This window comes from Cynoglossus semilaevis, chromosome 11, assembly GCF_000523025.1.
Source record: "Cynoglossus semilaevis isolate Cse_v1.0 chromosome 11, Cse_v1.0, whole genome shotgun sequence".
Lineage (NCBI taxonomy): Eukaryota > Metazoa > Chordata > Actinopteri > Pleuronectiformes > Cynoglossidae > Cynoglossus > Cynoglossus semilaevis.
In genome coordinates this window covers 13,068,296-13,087,598 of record NC_024317.1, presented here as the reverse complement: position 1 = coordinate 13,087,598, position 19,303 = coordinate 13,068,296, and the positions used below count along the sequence as shown (strand labels likewise).

Sequence of the window (19,303 nt, the reverse complement as noted above, 5' to 3'; positions counted from 1 at the left end):
ACTGGGAACCACTGGCTCATAATTACTAAATCTGGTTTCATGACTGGTCTTTCCATGTGGAGTCTGCATTTTCTCCAAGGACATTTTTCCAGTTTGGCTTATTACAAATAAAATTACACATTAAAAGACAGACAGAGTCAGTTTTATCTTCTTATTTATGTTTTTTTTTAATCATGTTGAAATTTATACCTGACTTTTCTCTTTCCTTGTCTTCTACTTATTTGCTCCTCCCATCTTCCCAGATTTCCTCACACATCTGGTCCTTGGTTTTGCTCCACTGCTGAACTCTGAGGAGGGGAGCAGAGAGAGAGGAGGAAGGCATGTGAAGCAGAGACAGAGGAAAATTTTACGTGGAAAAGCTGTGAGGAGGAAAAAGAAGAGGTAAAATAAGAATAGTGTGGTGGTACGTTTGAGGAATCGTTCATGAAGACGACAGACGTAGCAGAAGGGACTTCACTTTCTGAAAAATTGATTTGAGCTTTAGCTAAAGTTTCTGTGTGTGTGTGTGTGTGTGTGTGTGTGTGTGTGTGGGTGTGGGTGTGTGCGTGTGTATACGTGTGCTTCTCTATATCAGGTCACATTATGGCATTGTTTCCATTCTGCAAGACGTCCTCTGGTACGTATACCAACAGACATGCTTCTCCTCCGCCTCTTCTGATTATGTCATCAGTTTGGATTTCCTTTTTCTCTCATTTGTTGCTGAAAAGTGATTGGTGGAAAATCTTGTTTACTTTAATGATAAGAACAGTTGGATTCAGCCAGGAGAGGTGGAAAGTGCAGAAAAGCATTATAAACAGCACGATCTTCAGAAAGACAAACAAGAGCTTGGATCACTTTAAGAGCGAAGATCCTGAAAACCACAGAAACATGTGTGCAGAAATATTCACTCACATGAACGTAGCGTATTTGACAACATCAGAGATGTTTTTATAGGGTCCTCCTGGTGAACCAATGGTGATCTTTTATTTTAGTTTAAAAGCCAGACCTTATACACAGGTCACACTGTTGGTCCTAACAGGGCCTAACACACACCCACTGTCCAGAATGACTTTTACCAAGCAGTTTAGATTCTCTTTCTTTTGTCCGTCCGATTAGTTTGGGAATAGTGTGTGCTTGTCCTAAACCGTACTGTGGTGTCAGTTAATATTTATGTTTGTGTTTGTCCTTCAAACAGGAGCAGTCAGAGTGACCAGAATACATCTTGTCCTGTACAGTTTTCTCCTCTCTGTTATTATCTGTAAGTGTGCAGTAACCATTTAACTAACCTTGTATTAGTAACAAACCCTAACACACACCCACTGTCCAGAATGACTTTTACCAAGCAGTTTAGATTCTCTTTCTTTTGTCCGTCCGATTAGTTTGGGAATAGTGTGTGCTTGTCCTAAACCGTACTGTGGTGTCAGTTAATATTTATGTTTGTGTTTGTCCTTCAAACAGGAGCAGTCAGAGTGACCAGAATACATCTTGTCCTGTACAGTTTTCTCCTCTCTGTTATTATCTGTAAGTGTGCAGTAACCATTTAACTAACCTTGTATTGGTAACAAACAGAAAGAGAGGGGGTCGGGGGGGGGGGGCAGTGATGGACAGAGTGGATATTGTCTCAGCCTGTTGACCACTGAGATTGTCTCTATTTCTTAAGCCTAATATATTTAGTGTGAACCAGTAACTCAAGAACAGTCAAAGTTAGCCTAGAATAAATAAGAATTTAAAAAACTAAAGTCAGCAAAAATGTAGCCTAGAATTTTACAGACATAAGTGAAGGAATTTAAAAACCTTTGTTTCATTTGTAAATAAATAGACAAAGCTTGAAAACAAAATGTAGAAAGCCAGCTAAGTAAATAAATAAATGAATAAATAAAAATACACTTTCTGACCAACCGATTTCTTTGTTGCTAAGAAATTAGGGAAATTAAACTAACAATTTGACCCTTGCAAGAACAAGATTTGTAACTTACCTGAGCCTGAGTTGTGAGACTTTTATCAAGGCTAAAGGATTACACTGATACCAAACTGAAAACAGCTGTGGTATTGTTAATGTTAGCTTTGTTGTGTTAAAGAAAACATTTTTAAACATCATGTCTTTCTTCCTCAGACTTCCTCTGGGGTCATAAAGCCCCCGCCAGTGGTGAATCCTCTCATACAGTCTTCCACAGCCTGGGGTTAAAGAAGGACGGATTAATGACAGAGAGGATCATCATCAAGGCAGATCCAGAGTGGCCCATGGAGACACCCTGGGGTGCCCCGTTAGTGTGGGGCGACAGCCAGATCTCAACGTGGCGCAGAGCCAAATTTGCTCAACGAGAAATTCACACAGGCCTGCTGACCCTTGTAGTGGGATCCTACAAACATTTTTTCCATCGCTTCCTTTCATCAGCTGAGACCTTCTTCCTCCCGGGTCAAATTGTCACTTACTACATTCTTACAGACACCCCCCATTCTCTCGAACTTCCTAATAAGCTGGGTCCTGAGAGGCAGCTCAAGGTGATTCCCATCGCAGAGTTGCCCAGGTGGGACAGACTAGCCTATCGCCGCATGTCGTTGATCGCTGATGCCATCAGAGACCCAATCAGCAGCGAAGTTGAGTACATCTTCTGTGCTGATGTTGACCAAACGTTTCTGGCACCTGTGGGAGAGGAAATCCTCGGTGACTTGGTGGCCACCTTACACCCGGAGCTCTATGGGATGCCTCGGAAAGCATTTCCTTATGAGACGGAAGTGGCCTCATCAGCCTGTGTGGTTGAAGAGGAAGGAGACTACTACTACACCTCAGAGCTGTATGGTGGCCTGGTTGCTGAAGTGTTTAAATTGGCTCGTTCCTGTTCCATGCTCATCACACAGGATCAGGGCAATGGTGTAGTGGCAAGGGGCCTTGAGGAGAGCTACCTTAACCGCTACCTGATAGACCACAGGCCCACATGTGTGTTATCACCAGAGTACAGCTGGTGGGAATCGTCCTTGACCGCTGATGTGCCTGTGAGCAGAGTGGTCTCCTTAGGAAGACAGTGTTCGTCCTACGATAAAGAGACAAGAATAAAGCACAAATGCTAACTCACTATTCAACCATACTTTCTAAAAAATAAAACAGGACAAGTGCAATGCCTTGCTAGTTTCAGAACTTCATGTGAATGTCTTAGTGGTATTGACAGCTGGCCTTGAAATAAAGTTGAAGATGTATGCTGTATTCATTGATTTAAATGCAGTAGCTTTTTGGTTGAACTGTATGGGTAAAGTGGACAGAATAGGATTTGCACCGTGCATGTGGTGCCTGAGTTTTTTCTTAGTAGTTCTTGGATGAACACTTTATTGGATCTGCCTATTTAATCAAATGGCTAAGACGCATTTGCACCGATATCCACAACATGTTTTATAGAAAAAAGACATCATGAATCACATTGTACCGTGTGTTGAGTGTATCGTTACATCACTAGCTGCTTGTAAAGATGAACTCTGGTCATGACAAAGGCAATGCACATGTTCAAATCCCCATTAGCAGCGCTGACATTTTGTCCTATTAGCCGTCACCTACAACAACGCAGGACCACACGGTACAACTGGCTCTCAATTAAAATGTCATCCGTGTGAATAGCACCACAGTGAAGCTGCTGTATCTCCACTGCAAACAAAAAAAAACACAATTGACCTGTCCCTTTAAACCAAGCCGGGTCCTCTCCATAAATTACATCTGGGAGATACTGCCCCTGCAGCTTTGTGGTCGTCAGTGATAAGAGTCAACAGTGGAAGTACACACTTTCTTCACAATGGCCAATCATTAACTGGAAGTGCTGCTGTTTCAAGGCCTTTTAATGATAGTGGGCCAGAGAAATAGTGTGATTAGGTGCTGTTTCTTAACGTTATGTAAGAAGAAGTCATATGGCGATCTGTTGGTGAAATCATTGATTTTAATTTCACACAAAGCATTTTCAACAAGAAAATACAGTATGTCTTAAAGCCAAGAGTCTGTCGTAGAGTTCTAGATTTAAGTCGCCGGGTGGACTAGATGTCACACAAAACCTGCCCCCATATTCACCTTCCATGTTCTCACTCTCTTCTCTTTTTGAATGAAAGGGTTAACAGCAGCAGATGACTGTTTCTCACTGCCAGACAGAATCTGTCCTCTGGGCCAAAATGCCACGTGGAATGAATGAATGAATGAAGTTAAATGTTCAGACAATCCTTGGAAGACAACTGTTTTTATTGTTTTAGATAGACGTGGTTCGTTTTGCTGCAGATGTATTTGAAACCTTTATCTTTGTTTTCCATGAATACACACATTTATTTAGCCCCCAAACATCTTGCTTTTATTCATCGTACCCCAATACAGATGTTCAGATAAAACAATGGTCCCGTTCAGAATGCATCCGTCACGTTTGTAAAAGCTTTTGACAAAGGCTGTGGAAGTAGCTTAAAAAAAAGTTTGACAAAACAGTTTAAATAATTATTAGTTACATTCTTGCACGTTGCACAACAGTCGTCATCAGAAACTGAGACTGATAAAACTGCAGCAAAAGATTCCATAGACCAGGGGTCTGCCACCCTCAACAAGTACAAACAAGATGCTAACAATTACACACAGAAACATAGCATGCAGGCAATGATCAATACAAACGCAACAGCAGAAGATTCAATATGACACACACTACCACAACAACAATAAGATGTATAAGCCATGAATGCAAGTCATTTGGTCTATTTGCAGTAATCTCACAGAGAGAAGAGGCTGGGAAACCACATGTGGCTCAGGAATCACTGGCTTAGGGAAATGTACAGTAGGCATATAAGTAACAGATGTGTTTCTTCGATAATCAACTAACTAATTCAAACTGATACAAAAACAGTACTTGACCTTTTTGAAATATTTGAGATTTTGGTTTTTAAATACAAGTCTTACTATGGTATGTAAAAGGTTCAAAGACAGTAAAAAAGTTCAATAAAGGCTCTGGTTTTAATAACTAACGTGGATGAGTTGCCAGTTGACAGATTTACATCTGTCTGACCAGTTGAACAGTACATCTCCGTCCCACTCCCTCAGGTTCTCCTCCACCCGTCACGTCACTGTGTTATGCAGGGAAAATCTATAATATTGCTCTATTTTTGGCTTTGCATTCAATTATATTGTCCCAGTTTCTAATTTTGCCCCAGTGTGAATTTGAGTTTGACAGCCCTGATTTAGACAATTCATTTGATTTTCGGTTTTTATTTTAAATTTGGCAACAACACAGAAAGATTTACTTTAAAAATGAAATATTCAAGACACCAGCTGGAAATTGACTGAAACTACAGGCCACCCTGTCTCACTTTATGAGCACATAAAGAGAAGAACCTGCAGCATCCGGAAGATACTCAACCCAGGACATAACAAACTAATAACCCACTGTGCTTCTGAAGTAACTGCCTATTAGTGATAACCACAGGTTACTAATCAGTATGTTTAAGCGCCAGAGACATTTTGGTGATAAAACAATTACTCAGTTCCAAGTAGGTGTTATTCATTCAATTTCTATGCAGATTTATTGCATTAAAGTTTACAGGTGCATAGAATTTGTTATGAGTCAGAAAGACTGCATTTTTAGTGTGTATGCTAACATTAGCTTTACTGTGCTGCGGTCAATTCTGCATTTTAACTGAGGCGGTATCACACCTGGTTGACATGCCCTGCAATCAACCAGCTGTTAGTTTGGTGTGCGACAATTTCAACAGCTGAAATTGTTGCATTAGTCCAACAAAAGCTAGTTGTTATAAAATGTTCATTTATGTTAACTCAACTGAAATACAGCTGATTTGTATTTCAGTCGGACTAACTCACATGTATAGAAGCTGAGAGTGGACTAAATTCTCCACAACAGACTGACTGGGCTTTGAAGCTTAAGTACAGTAGCACTGCTGCATTAGTGACATTAGTTTACATACCTAAAAATGTAATTAAACTAATAAACCATTTTTTCTACAGCATTTGAAGCTTAAAATTGCTGTATGAGTACAAATGAATAAGAAAAAGAAAAAAAGGAGTAAAAACAGTCTATATTTATCTTAGCTATAGAGTAAAGTCCAAAAATGTGGAACTGCGGGTTCAGAACTGTTTCTTTCATCTGGTGCAGCAGGGGCAGCACCGAGCCCATAGCCCCAAGCTTTTGGAATTTTTGGAAGTTTCCTGCAGGGATGATACTGCAGTAAAAAATAAGCTGTTACCTTCAGGTCCTGCACTTAAAATTGGTGTAGGGCTGTTTTTTGGCTCATATTTATCTAAATTAAAACAAAATTAGGGCAATGAAAAAGCTTTCAAAAGCTGTAGCAAAAAAATATACAAATCTTCCAGTGAGTAAATAAACTTAAACTCCCAAAACAACCTAAAGTAAGCCCAAAATACAAATGGTACCTGGACCAGGTTTTAGACAACCTTGGTTTATACATGTCATGTCATGTCATGTCAACATGATGGCTTTTAGGGACAAACCTCTCTGAATAAACTAAGGTTATCACAAGCTTATGTGTGTGTGTGTGTGTGTGTGTGTTTGAGTGGGTGGGGTTCAGAGCTATGGTAATCTCTTGGACTCAGTCATGCCTCTCTCCACCCTGCCTGAGGCCAGGCAACATCACATCACACTGCCCTAATAACCAGGTCAGTGTAACTGACTGTGAGAGATAGTGGAGGTACAGCCCACATAAGGACACATTTGTGCTTATTGTGCCAAATGCACTACAATTTCATCCTATGTATTTATTTAAAAAAAAGGAAAAACTCTGTGTATGTTTGGTTCTGAAAGAAGTAACCACAGTAGTTTACGTAGTTTTACGTAGGCTACCAATATAATCAGATGCAAAGGATGCAAATACAGAAAGGAAATTTAACAACTTTTAAAAAGCAAGTGATTTGTACTGGTGATTTATCTGAATCAGACACTCGATGTATTTTTTTTACTGGAGAGAATCAGGAATGTCACGGAGCACGGAGCAGACACAACAAATGAAGTGATATTTTTGTGTGAACCAAAGAAATTCAATAGTGAACCCACTATTGTTAGGTACATAAATGTTAGATAAATATATACCTAACATTTGTTTACTTAGATACAGTTATAGTTTAAGCAATCTCATCATGTTTGACATTTTATTGTTATGTTCACATTTTTCCTGCTACAATCAATGGTCAATGTCTTTAATGAAAAGAAACAAGGAAGGAGAAAAAGAAGGAAAGAAGGAAGGAAGGAAGCAACAAACAAACGAACGAACGAAGAAAGGCCACAGATACTATGAAGTAAATGATAGGATTCAAAGGATCAAAGCTTTTTAGAATCTTGCTTTTTAGCTGATGAACACAGCAGCAAAATGTACATCACCCATATGTAGCCCATACAGTTTAATATATATTGGTACTGCGCGGTGAGACAAACCATGATCAGTACACTCTCACTTTTAGCTACCTTTTAATCATTTTGCTGATCTAACTTTAAGGTTTGCACTTAAAGCTATTGAACTCCTTTTGCCATGTTGTGTCATTACCATCGTATCAATATTATTATTTTTTAATATTTTGTTTTGTTTATTTTTGGTAAGTTTGTCCACGTTTCATAATTATGAACAACTTCACCGACTTTTAGGTTAACCCATAGTTACTTTTTTTTTTAACTTTTTGCCACAATTGATTGCAATCATTGCAATAGGAGTGTTACAGTTATAGTTTTAGTCATGGATAAAAGGTAGTTCATGTACAGTATAACTTCTGACTTCTAGGTCTAATTATGAAAAATATGGTTTAGTTTTATCATTGGCTCACTAAGGTTGTGTTTGGCTATTTTTACAGCTGCATCTCATTTGCTAAATTTAACCGTTTTTTAATACTCTTTAGCCTTACATAGATAACCGACATAGAATTTTGCAAATAACAGTGTGATATAGTCTTTGTAAGGCTGTGTGATAGATTTTTTTTCTCTCCTTAAATTTAGAAACACTTAATCTCAAGAGAACAAGACCCAACCAAGTCCGGTCACAGCAGAAGTCCCTCCCCGGCTCTAGGATCAGCCAGTGTGGACTGCTGTTGCTAAATGTTGCCGGCTCACAGGGGCGATGGTGGAGGGCTGGTAAAGATGGCGGCGCTCTGTGAGGATGGGAGATATGGCTTAAAGTATGGGCAGCAGAGCGATGACAGAGTCACCGTGTTGCACGTCAAACTGACCGAGACGGCGCTGAAAGCCATAGAGAGCTACCAGAATGGTCGGGTGAGTTAAAGTACCTCTAAATTTGGTGTAAATTGCAAAACATTTGTAAAAAAGTCCTGTAGTCACACCGTCTAAAGTGAGCTGTAGGAGCTCAACTGCCACGCACTGCTAACGCTATAAAAGTTAGCTCAGCTATCGACGAGGCGACGTCCAGCTGTTTATATTTTAATAATACTTTTGTGACAATGAATTTAAGAATGTGGGGAACATAAAAGAGGTTCAGGACAAGTTTTTAGTTTTGGTTCTATCAACTGACAGTAGTGAGTAAACCTTTTAAAGCTGCAGATGTAAGTTAGACACTAAGGTTAGCCAGCGTTAGCACTGAGACACTGGCTGCTGTTCTAGACAAGACATTCTTGTCTTGTTATTGTCAAACTTTAGCCGATTTAGAAAAGAAGTACTTTCAGACAACTAATCTAAATTTACAAATCACGTAACATAATTAAAGTTGATTTCGACGAGCTTGTATGTTGATGTCTGTTAGACATTAAACGGGACAAGTTCGGGCAATTTTTAGTGAAACAAGTTATTATCGTGGGAAGACCTTCCACAGACACCGTGTTTTACAGTGTTTCTGTAAAGAGAGGAACTCTTTCCAGTCAAGATTTCTTTTCATCTTTAAAATATTGACAGTTAGCAGGGTAAATAAGACCAGACCAGTTTTGCCTTTCATAAGAGATAACTGGTGATGTGCAGTGCTTCTGTAAAGAAATGTGCATCTTTTGTATTCTCTTACTTAAGACAGAAATATTAGTTTATGAAGCACACAAGAACATTTCAGTTGATGTTATTTTTTCATAATATTTTGTTTAAAATTTATTTTTTGTCATCAGAATTTGTCTGGAGATCATATTTTTCCTAACAATCATGATAAAATTGTATCTTGAACAAAAAACAAATCCCATATCATTTCGTGAGTTGAGTGCATTGTTTAATCCCTAGTGGAGATGTTCCAGTGATATCCCCGTTGACCCACAGCCCTTATCTGTGTGGTAACAGGGACTTTTGTCAGGACACCTGTGTTAGATTTAATGCATTTTTTAATAAGCTTATTTGTCTCCAGCCTTAGTGTCTTCTTACTGCACGGGTTGTCTCCTTATGAGCTGTAAATGGCTAATAATAATAATAATAAAAACAATAACCGATAACTGAAGGCTGATATTGATATCTATAACATACCTGCAGATAAGAAAGAGTAATGGGCAAAAGTGGACCTAAGATATCTAATGGCATCAGTACTACAAACAGAACAAAAAACAGTATAATTAACACAGAATAAATTAATGAATGTTTTGGAAAGAAAAACTATTAGCAACTGTTTGTTATTTGATAAACTATTTGATATGTCAATTGAATATATATTGAAAGATGTATAATTAAAGAATAATAAAATAAATGGATAATACAAAATGTAGCAACTGGCAATCTCATATGCTTTCAAAACTTTGATGATGGTTAAGTTATGTATCTACCATTTGTTATTTGTCTCTCCGTTCAAAGAGTATACAGATTTTAAATAAGCCACAGATTCCCTATGAATCTTTTTTTTTATCAATTGACAGGTCTATAATAAATAAAAAGCTAAAAAGAGGCAAAATAGCTCGAGTTTTGGCAGAAAGAGCCTGTCCTACAAACCTGAATGAGTGAAGTGAACAAAATGTAGTCGGGTCTTCCTTCATACTTCTCAGGGTCTCAGAGCTGGGAAAACAAAGTTACCTGACCTCAACTCTACCAACCACAACAGCATTACGTAACAAGGCGAATAGGCATCGGCCTTTGGTCAGCCTGGAACTGTTCAGACTCTGCCAGTTCTTTTTATGGCACATGCTATGTGTATGAATAGCACACATGATCCCATATGTGAAACTGTGTCTGCACAACAGCTATGTAAAGTGAAACAGCTGTTGTCCCATACATCTTTGTTTGAAATACAGCTATAAGGAGGGAATATCAGATTATCAGCCTCAACTTTGTTGAATGTGGTTATGTGTGTTCTATTCAACAGCAGCTTACTGTCTTTTTTTAACCTTCTTGGTGATGTGTGTTGGAGATTTAGTTGTCAAACATTGAAAGATTGCTGACTTTGTCTTTCTTTTGTAATGTGAACTGTTAGCAGAACTGAATGTATGCCTGTCTTTGTATGCGGATTGCTTACTGTCTTTTGGAATTAGTGTATAGATAGTGGGGGAGGGTGTCAGCCAGAGTTTTGGAGAAGCTAGACCCTCCCGTATTTGGTGGAAACCTTAGTGATTGTTTCAACCAAACATGTAACACATTTAGAAAAACAAATTGGTGACATCTCAAAAATGAATAAATGAAGATAAAAATGTTCTAAAAATAGTCATGGCAATGCACAAAGTACGTTTTAATATCTCTAACTGTAAACTAAATGTATTTTGTCTAGTTGCATTTTTGTCACAACGGAAACTACACATATCTGAGACTAAATACTTATCATAGTTTTCTGCTTGAATTTTTTGTGTCCTCTTTGCAGTGTTAATGAATATAGTGTAGTGTATAATTTAACCACTGATTTCATTGTTTCTTCTTGGATTTGGGGGATTTTGGGCTAGTTTCAGTGAATTATTATCACAATGTAGTCATTTATATTTCTTCTTGCAGAATGTACCATCCTTGCAGCCGGCAATACAATTTAATGGACTTCAAGGGGTAGGTTTTCACCTTATTTTTATGCAGGATATTCTTAGAAGATATGTATGTAGCCATTCAGTTTGAAGAAACATGATTTAGGAGATCCAGGCTCAGTTAAGGTGGTAGAAATAATTGTGTTTTTGATGCATGACACTAGTCTCTTGAATGATTATAAATTGATTTAGAGCAGTCCATTGACAATTATTCACAAAATATAACTTTGATGTCTCTCACAGGAGCAACAGGTTAGGCTTACTATGGTGAAGTGTCCAAAATACATAACCTGCTTCACAATGTCATGTACATTAACCAGTTTGCTATTGAACCGTAACAGGTGTAATGGAAGCATATCAGTTATGCTTCAGTAACCATGTAGAAACAGAAACAACGATATGATTTGCTCCAGTACCTAAAGCTGCCATGCGTCAGCATTTTAGCCTTTAGAAAAAGTTGAGTTTGACCAGGAACAGGATATTTACTTTCAGAAAAGTTGAAACACAGACAACTTCCACAAAAATCTCTCATTTCATTTCTTTATATTTCTTTACAGCGCATCAAAATTCCAAAGACCAATTCTTCCTCTGATGCCTTTAACAATTTTGATTTCTACCTGTCTAATGTGGGCAAGGACAACCCTCAGGGAAGCTTTGAGTGCATCCAGCAGCATGTATCAAGGTAACGGTCATCATTGGTCAGCTGACTCACCTATAAGCATTTAGATTTTTTTATTTTTTTTTTTAGAACAAATCACTATTTGCCTGACATTTATTATTCACACTCTCAATTTGTATTCAGTTCAGGGGCTTCGAATTTGGCATTGTTGGCAACCGTACAGGGCAAGGTCACAGTGTGCGCCACCAATGACTCATATCAGGTGACCCGAGAACGAATGACCCAGGCTGTGGAAGACACACGTGAACGTGGGACCAAAGTCATCAAACCTGGGGGTCAATACAGAGGTGAGGCTCTTAACTGGACTCCTTTTTGCTTGCAACTGCCACATATAAGTTAGAAAAATGGGTTCATGATAAAATAGTAACTGCTCTCTAATTCCATACTTTTCACTATACAGTGCTCAGCATAAATGATTTATTAGAAAACCTTTAGTTTCCTTTCAGAATCAAAATGTTCTATGGAACAATACACTACAAAATACTGCCACAGATGTCAGCCGTACTCTCACAAAAAAGTTATTTGCCTAACAGATTCATTCGGGCCCATGTTGCAGAAATGAGTACACCCTATTGAAAGTCATTGGAGAAAAGCCAATCTGTTAATATCTGGCTTCTTTTAAACTCCTCTTACACTTGACTTTTCCTACACGTCTGCCATGGCAGATCAACAAATGCTGTGGAGATTGGTCTGTGTGCCTCTATAACACTTTTTTTTTTAACGCAGTAGTGAATTTGTTTGCACATTTGCTGATAGTTTTCCTACAACAATTGCCCCACCATTCTTTGCTTGATAAGGTTTGTCAGCTGTAGACTGCTAATTGGTGGCATGCAGCCTGTTCACTGATCTATCCAATAAGTCACACAAATAGTCTTTTTCACTTCTTGTTAAATTTATTGACATTGTTTGATCCGGTCTCACTTGCAGGTAGTTGCAAACTGCTGTACATTGAATTTTATGTTTCCCATCTTAAGCTCCCATCTTGCGAAGTGACAACAGCATAGTGTATGTGTATGTACTGTATGTTGAGTAGCCCAGCAATCTTTAATGAGGTCATCAACTTTTGTTTCAAGGAAAACAAGTCCATATCCGTAAGCCGGCTTTATCAACCCCTGAGGTGGTCCCAGAGCGCAAACGTTCCACCCCAATTAACCCTGCCAACACCATTCGTAAGTGCTTTACCAACAACCCAGTCTCCCAGAGATCGTTCCGCGACCGCATCATCCACCTGCTGGCACTGCGTACCTACAAGAAGCTTGAAGTGCTTGCCCGTTTACAGAGGGATGGTATCAACCTGAAGGATAGGAACTCATTAGGGAGCACCCTGCAGCAGGTACTTTCATGTTTTTTTATTGTCATTTTACTGTTATGCCTTTCTCAAAACAAAAGTGTGTCACGGTGGAATCTTCTCAGAAAATTGATATTTATTACCCTTGAACAGAAAAAAAGGCATGGGACATTCATAGACCTTGAAAAAAAAGTTGTCTATTTTTTTGGATGTGACAAGGGCACACATTTTGCTGAACGATATATTGTCCCACAAATTATTGCCACTAAATGATAATATTGTCAACTTTATTTTGAGACCAAAGTAACCACTAATATAATGATAATATATGCTGTCATTTCTAACTGTGATACTGCATGTTGTCTGTCTGTGCATATGGATGGGTGTTTGTGGGTTTTTTTTTTTTTTTTTTAAAAGGTAGCAAACCTGAACCCAAAAGACAACACATACTCACTGAAGGACTTCATTTTCCGTGATGTCCAGCGAGACTGGCCCGGCTACTCTGATGAAGACAAGACCCAGGTTCACCGGATCCTTGCTCGGTACCAACTCTTTTTCCAATTCTAAAATCTCAAAATGTTCTTTTTACTTATTTCAAAGTAGCCCAGCTCTTAATACCAAGCATTAATAAATACCTGCTATCAAAAAGCCTTTTTGTGTCACTGTTTTCAATAGTACCACGTTATAAATTGCACTACTTGGAGGTCATGGTGTCAATTGCTAATTACCATCTGTTCTTCACTGACACTGTCTTATCTTTCTTTAACAGCAAATTAGGTCTTCCAACTGAAACCCTCTCATCAAACAGCCCTCCCAAAGAGGGTCTCCCCACTTCACCCTTGGTATCAACAAATAACCACCTAAACAACAGCACCAAAGCATTGAGTCTGAATCATTCAATTCTGAGTTGTTTTTCATTGTCTCCTACAGAAGCAACAGCTTGACTTTGACTTTATTGATCCTCTGGCACCGAAGAAAGCCCGTATTTCACATCTCAGCAATCGAGGATCTGCTGCATCTTCATCCTCCTTTTCTGATCGCCGTGAGGATGAGAGCACCCCGAGCTCTCAGAGCTCATCCTTACCTTCCAACGCCACCTCCAGCGCTCCGATGCATCTTCCTGTTTCATCCCACCCTCCAGCACCCTCACATCAGCAGCCCAGCCCTGCCTCTAACTCCAACTCTCCCAGCACCCCTGAGGGCTGTGGCACCCAGGATCTGCCCACAGATCAGAGCTCTTCCTACAGGGATCCTTCACCTAGTCCCTTTTCAACCGATGGGACGTTGCAGGATTGTTTTGGTCAACCCATTCCTCAACCAGCCTCCTTCCCCACCCTTCCTCCGGCTCGAACCTCACTAACGGTGACGTCCACTGTCGTCAGTAGCCCTCCCTTGTCCAGTGGTACAAACAAAAAGGTCAAAAAGAAATCCAAGAAACACAAAGACAAAGATCGAGAAAAAGACAAAGTAAAACAGACAGAAAGAGCCAATACTTCTTCTCCCAGTCCTGTGGAGCTTCGCGAGGAGAGTCGTAAAGCCAAAAAGAGACCTGCTGCTGAAATGAACAGAGATGAAATCCAAACAAATCCCGACCAAGAAGGTGTGTTTCACTCTTTAGTTTACCTGCATAATTATATATTTAAAAATACTGTATTTAGATTTAATGCCACTAATTTACTAAAACAGTATCCGTAGTTAAAAAGTGCATTAGTTTAGTTTCATCATCCACTTATTTGCTTTTTAACAAATTAAAAATAATAAACTAATTAAAATAAAATAATAAATAAAATTATCTTTTTTTATTTGCTTATTAACTTTTTTGATGACTGTCTGTTTACAACAACCCTGGTATTTAAAAACACACTTTCCTTCATTATATACACACAACCAAATTACCACCGAATGCACCGAACGTCTTTTTTAAAGGTCAATTCTTTTAAGAAGTAACTTAATGTAGTTGAAGTTCCCCGGTAAACATAGTGAGAAGTTTTTCTGTTTACCTACAGACTCCTGTAAAACCAGTTGAATTACTTGTGATCTACCTTTAAAGGTTTTAACATAATCTAGGTCAAAGTCTAATTTACATTTGGGAGCTGCAATAAATGGCCAAAAAAAAAAACAACACAAATGAAAGAATGCATAATCCAATGTACAACCAACAAATTTAAACAAAGTCGTCATCTACATATAGCACATTGTATTCATCCTCTCTGCTCACCAACTTGTTCCTGTGCGAAATTTGTTTTAACGGAAACAAATAATAATGGAATGATAAAACAAAACTTTCTTAATAAATGTATGGGAGATGGGGATTGTATTACTTTGCTTTTGCAACCATCATTTAAGATGGAATGTTGACAGTTCATGTGATTTTCACATGTTGTTCGTCCTCTCAGAGTCCTCAGACAAAGAGAAACCAGTCCAGTCCACTGAATATTCCTCCACACTTGCAATACCTGACTACAAAGTGTAAGTCAACCTTGGAGCCATGGTTTGTTGGTGCCTGTATTATGTATTGACTCTGTATGTTTGAGTATGTGAAGTAGGGGGAGGCTTAGGGAATCTTTTCTGTTGACAGGAAATACACATCGTTGGCGTCCATGGACCAGCGGCAGAGCTACAAGGATGATTTCAATGCAGAGTATGATGAGTATCGTCAGCTGCACGCACGTGTAGAAAGTATTACCCGCCGCTTCACTCAGCTGGATGCCGAGTGCCAGAAGTTTCCACCTGGCACCAAAGAGTACCAGGTCACATTTCCATACTTATCCTTAACTTTTGTATAGTCATCTAAAAATTATTATCTATGTCAACACATCGATTTCACAATTGTTGTTTTTTTACCCATTGTGGTGAAGTGTAAATACACGACTAGGACTTAAAGATAGAAAAATCAATTTTCTGAGACCTAACTCAACCTGGAGAAACTCAAACTGAAAGACTTGATTTTTTTTTTCTTGAAGCCTTGCTTCATGGAAAACACCTGGATTGAAAATGCCTAAACTAATTATTTTTCTTAAAACATTTGAACTTTGAAACACTAGACATTTACTCTGACAGTGAGGGCTCATCTCAAGTGAACTGGGGAATAGGGACTTATTATTTGGTGACTCAAAGGTAACTTCAGTGGATTGTTCTCTGATAACCTCGCTTCACGTCTACACACTAGAGACTTCATCTAGAGACTACTCTAGATTACAGGCTTTTATAATTAGAAAAAGGCTTATGCTCACAGTTTTTTTTTCTATATTTTAACACCTAACAAAAGTATTCAACAGCAAAGTATGGTAATATTTGGTATTTGAATTTCTATATATTCTTGTTTTGCAGAAAACACAGGAGGAAGTGTTGAAAGAGTACAAGAAGATGAAACGAGTGAGTCGTGAATAACTCATCCTGGTTATTTTTCTTTGGTTGTAGCAGTTGCTGCTGTGTTTTTGGGTGAAGGGTTGTGACTCTCATTCCATTTTTCTTCTGTCTCATTACAGAACAGCCCAAACTACCATGCTGAGAAACAGCGTTGTGAATATCTGCACAACAAGCTGGCCCACATCAAGAGGCTAATAGCTGATTTCGACCAGCGCAGAGCTCAGTCCTGGTTCTGAGAGCCAGGCATGTGACATCTTCACTAATCAGTATTTGAAGATAGTGTTGGCCCAGGTGGGGTGGTCCAGTGTGTCTAACCTAGTCTAGATCTTGAAGACTCTTCAGTTACTGCCTCCACCACACACCTCTCTGCTCCTCCTCCTCCGCTTTCTCTTCTGTCCTTCACCTGTTTCATTCCTTTCTTCTGTCAAACTTTGATTTCACAAGTTTTAAGGTGGCTTGCAACCATGAAAATCTTACATTTTAGTTTTGGGCCCATGTTTGGCTTATCTTAATGAATCCTGATTAATATATTGCCACTGGACCATTGGAAAGAGCTGTCTGCATGTGTGACCGGGGTAGAGGGAGTTAAACAAATCTTTGACTCTTCTACTTTTTGAGGATTGTAAAAAAAAAAAATACAAAAAAAACCAAAAAGATCAAAAAATATTTTTGAGCATCAGAGAAAGTATGTATTTGTATTTGAGGAAAAAAGGCAGAGAAAGAGAGGGATATCTATTTATTTTTGGATTCAAACTGCAAAAGGAGTCCACAGATGATTTTTATGTTTATCTTTTCTTGAAAACAATGCAAAAGTAATTAACCACAATCTTTTGTTTTGACTTTTTTGAAGCCATTTTGCACGAAGATTCATCATGATCTCTCATTTGGCAAAGATATCTGAATCACTTCCTGTTTCTATAAGCAACTAATGGAGAAGGCTGGCTGTACACATGAAGTGTCCTTAAAACAACACACAGCTGTTTCAGATGTTTAGTGGTTGCACGATGGCATCATCTCTCTCTGTTACATTTATTCAAAAATCCATTTGGAAGGGCTTGGTGTCCTCTTAAACACTACGGCTGGACCTTTGACAATCAACTGTGAAGAAAACATTTGTCCCATCACCTTGTTGTTCAGTCTCATAACTAAAGTTGTCTTAATCAGCTTTCTGATAATTAAGCTGCACAAGCAAAATGAAACATAACCATTCGAGCTCCAAAAGTAACCAGGACAGCAGTCGCATTTTTAAAGAACTTCGTGGGGTTCCATTCACTTAACTCTATGGCTTCAGAACAGCGAGTGTTACACAGTTACAAAAACGTCATAAAGACACTGAGCCCATCCACAAGACGTGTGGGTGGGCTCTAATGTCAGTCATATTTCCTCTCAGGATTCTATGCAAAGTACATGTGGATACAGTGTGTGGTCCACTTTTGACCGGTGTAGTCCAAGTAAACCACAAGGCCTGTGGGCTGTAGTCCATTTATTTCCCACACACAGTTGTCTTACCTAGCTGTTTTTGTCTTGGGAAAGTTTATTGTACACCCGCCTTACAGAATGGCATTACAATCATGCAGCAGATAATGCATTAAAGGCACAGTGATTTTTTTTTTAGTAAACACAGGTGTTACCAATTCACCTGTGCATCCAAGTTGTTACTTCTTACAAGAACAGGTTGGGTGATGTCATCGATCTGTAGTTCCCTGATTATTTATTCAGGTCTGTGGACATGAAATCACAGCCGTTGTTGTTTACCATTTGTAAATATTACTGAGTTTAAGGAGATAAGGAGAAGCTACCTTCAAAGGACACGTCCATGTCCATGTGACTTACTTATATAAACAGCTGAAAAAGCTGACATACAGATCATGGATCTAGTGCCACTATACAAAATCTACTACACTGTCTAATAACAACATTACACTGAGAGGAAAAAAAAAAAGATGTCGCTGACATCAGCGTGTTTCCTTTGGAGCAGAATTTCTTGCTTTGTTGTGATGGGAAAAGGAAACTGGTGTTAATGGACTGTCACTCAGAAAAACACTTAGGAGCACCTTCTTGATACTGATGGTTGATAATTCAGATTTCATTCCAGAATGTACAGCAATACTACAAACTTTACACATGAGAAGACCCCTAATGTTTGGGGGTGGGGAGGTGAGGGGTTCTTGCTGGTTTTGTCGATGTCATTTCATTCTTGTTGTAAAGACACTTCATGTGATGGCCCCTCGCCTTACATCAGCAACACTTTTGTTTGAGGCTGATGCAGCAGGAAATGAGACATGACACAGAAACTACCAGACCTCAGACAGAAGCAGCTGCACCATGTCAAACCCCCCCCTATTCACATGTATTGTATTAAATTAGCTCCAGTGACCATAGGGTGAGGTAGGGGCAGGGTGACTTGATGTAGACTGGTCTTCCCTCAGTAGAGGGCAACAGTGTTCGGAGTTCAAGTTGTGTTCAAATGCCACCCAGTTGCAAAGTGAAGCACTGGAAGTCTCCCAGAGGCATCTGTGCTGGTTTTACAAGTGACTGGTTAATGGATTTAAGTCTACCAAGAAAGAAAAGCCACGTAACACTTTTTTTAGTTGAATACCTGACCTGATTTTAGGTTTGCTTTGTGGATATAAAAAATATCAATTAAAGCACTTACACTGGCAATGTCAGACTGCAGATCACCGGTCATCACTGTCAGTCTAGGCTCAAACCTCATGTGCCTGGAAACAAAAGCCTAAATTGTCAGTTCTTTAAAGATCACTCATTATACTTTATTTATTTTCTGCTTGTCAACACATTTTGCTTCACAAGCTCACTAATGACTCAGCAGTTGAGTCTCCTTGAGGGACAAGTCAGAAGCGCCTCCCACTAGTGATAGACTTAAATACATATGAAGGTTCTATTAAAACCAGCAGAGCTTCTTGGGTTCAATTTCAGGTTTAATGACTACATCTGAAACTCGTGACTTATTGTTGCATTTTATGCCCTTAAGGTATTTACATTCAGATGTAATGATCTATGGGCCATCCCTTATAGGCCAAAGGCTATGTACGCAAAGGTACTACGACCTCCTGGAACAGGACGTGTTTATGTGAATGAATGAGTGAGA

The 19,303-nt window shown here is 39.0% G+C and overlaps 2 protein-coding genes across 4 annotated transcripts; both read left to right on the top strand.

Annotated features, from left to right (window-relative positions):
• The first annotated feature begins 10 nt into the window (after positions 1-10).
• On the top strand, positions 11-3,953 carry LOC103386423 (globoside alpha-1,3-N-acetylgalactosaminyltransferase 1-like). 2 transcript variants are annotated; one of them, XM_008320675.3, is made up of 4 exons: positions 12-381; positions 575-616; positions 1,175-1,237; positions 2,093-3,953. In XM_008320675.3, exons 2-4 carry the CDS (start codon positions 583-585, stop codon positions 3,046-3,048), a joined length of 1,053 nt encoding a protein of 350 aa, XP_008318897.1. In that variant the 5' UTR covers positions 12-381; positions 575-582; the 3' UTR covers positions 3,049-3,953. The 2 variants fall into 2 exon arrangements, with proteins under 2 accessions (XP_008318898.2, XP_008318897.1); XM_008320676.3 differs by lacking the exon at positions 1,175-1,237 and adding an exon at positions 1,438-1,500 and having other exon boundaries at positions 11-616.
• A 3,200-nt stretch (positions 3,954-7,153) lies between these two features.
• ell2 (elongation factor for RNA polymerase II 2) lies at positions 7,154-18,136 on the top strand. 2 transcript variants are annotated; one of them, XM_025059895.1, is made up of 13 exons: positions 7,154-7,252; positions 7,941-8,213; positions 10,836-10,883; positions 11,416-11,540; positions 11,661-11,824; positions 12,611-12,870; positions 13,243-13,367; positions 13,595-13,667; positions 13,756-14,425; positions 15,222-15,294; positions 15,404-15,575; positions 16,156-16,200; positions 16,314-18,136. In XM_025059895.1, exons 2-13 carry the CDS (start codon positions 8,040-8,042, stop codon positions 16,428-16,430), a joined length of 2,046 nt encoding a protein of 681 aa, XP_024915663.1. In that variant the 5' UTR covers positions 7,154-7,252; positions 7,941-8,039; the 3' UTR covers positions 16,431-18,136. The 2 variants fall into 2 exon arrangements, with proteins under 2 accessions (XP_024915663.1, XP_008318896.1); XM_008320674.3 differs by lacking the exon at positions 7,154-7,252 and adding an exon at positions 7,354-7,449.
• The last annotated feature ends 1,167 nt before the right edge of the window (positions 18,137-19,303 follow it).

Bases quoted from the DNA above. Each gene is read 5' to 3' on its own strand.
- LOC103386423 (XM_008320676.3), top strand. From the start codon at position 583: ATGGCATTGTTTCCATTCTGCAAGACGTCCTCTG. The intron at 617-1,437 runs GTACGTATACCA...TCCTTCAAACAG, and splicing joins ATTCTGCAAGACGTCCTCTG to GAGCAGTCAGAGTGACCAGA. The intron at 1,501-2,092 runs GTAAGTGTGCAG...TTTCTTCCTCAG, and splicing joins TCTCCTCTCTGTTATTATCT to ACTTCCTCTGGGGTCATAAA.
- ell2 (XM_025059895.1), top strand. From the start codon at position 8,040: ATGTTGCCGGCTCACAGGGGCGATGGTGGAGGGCTGGTAAAGATGGCG. The intron at 11,541-11,660 runs GTAACGGTCATC...ATTTGTATTCAG, and splicing joins ATCCAGCAGCATGTATCAAG to TTCAGGGGCTTCGAATTTGG. The intron at 13,668-13,755 runs GTATCAACAAAT...TGTCTCCTACAG, and splicing joins GTCTCCCCACTTCACCCTTG to AAGCAACAGCTTGACTTTGA.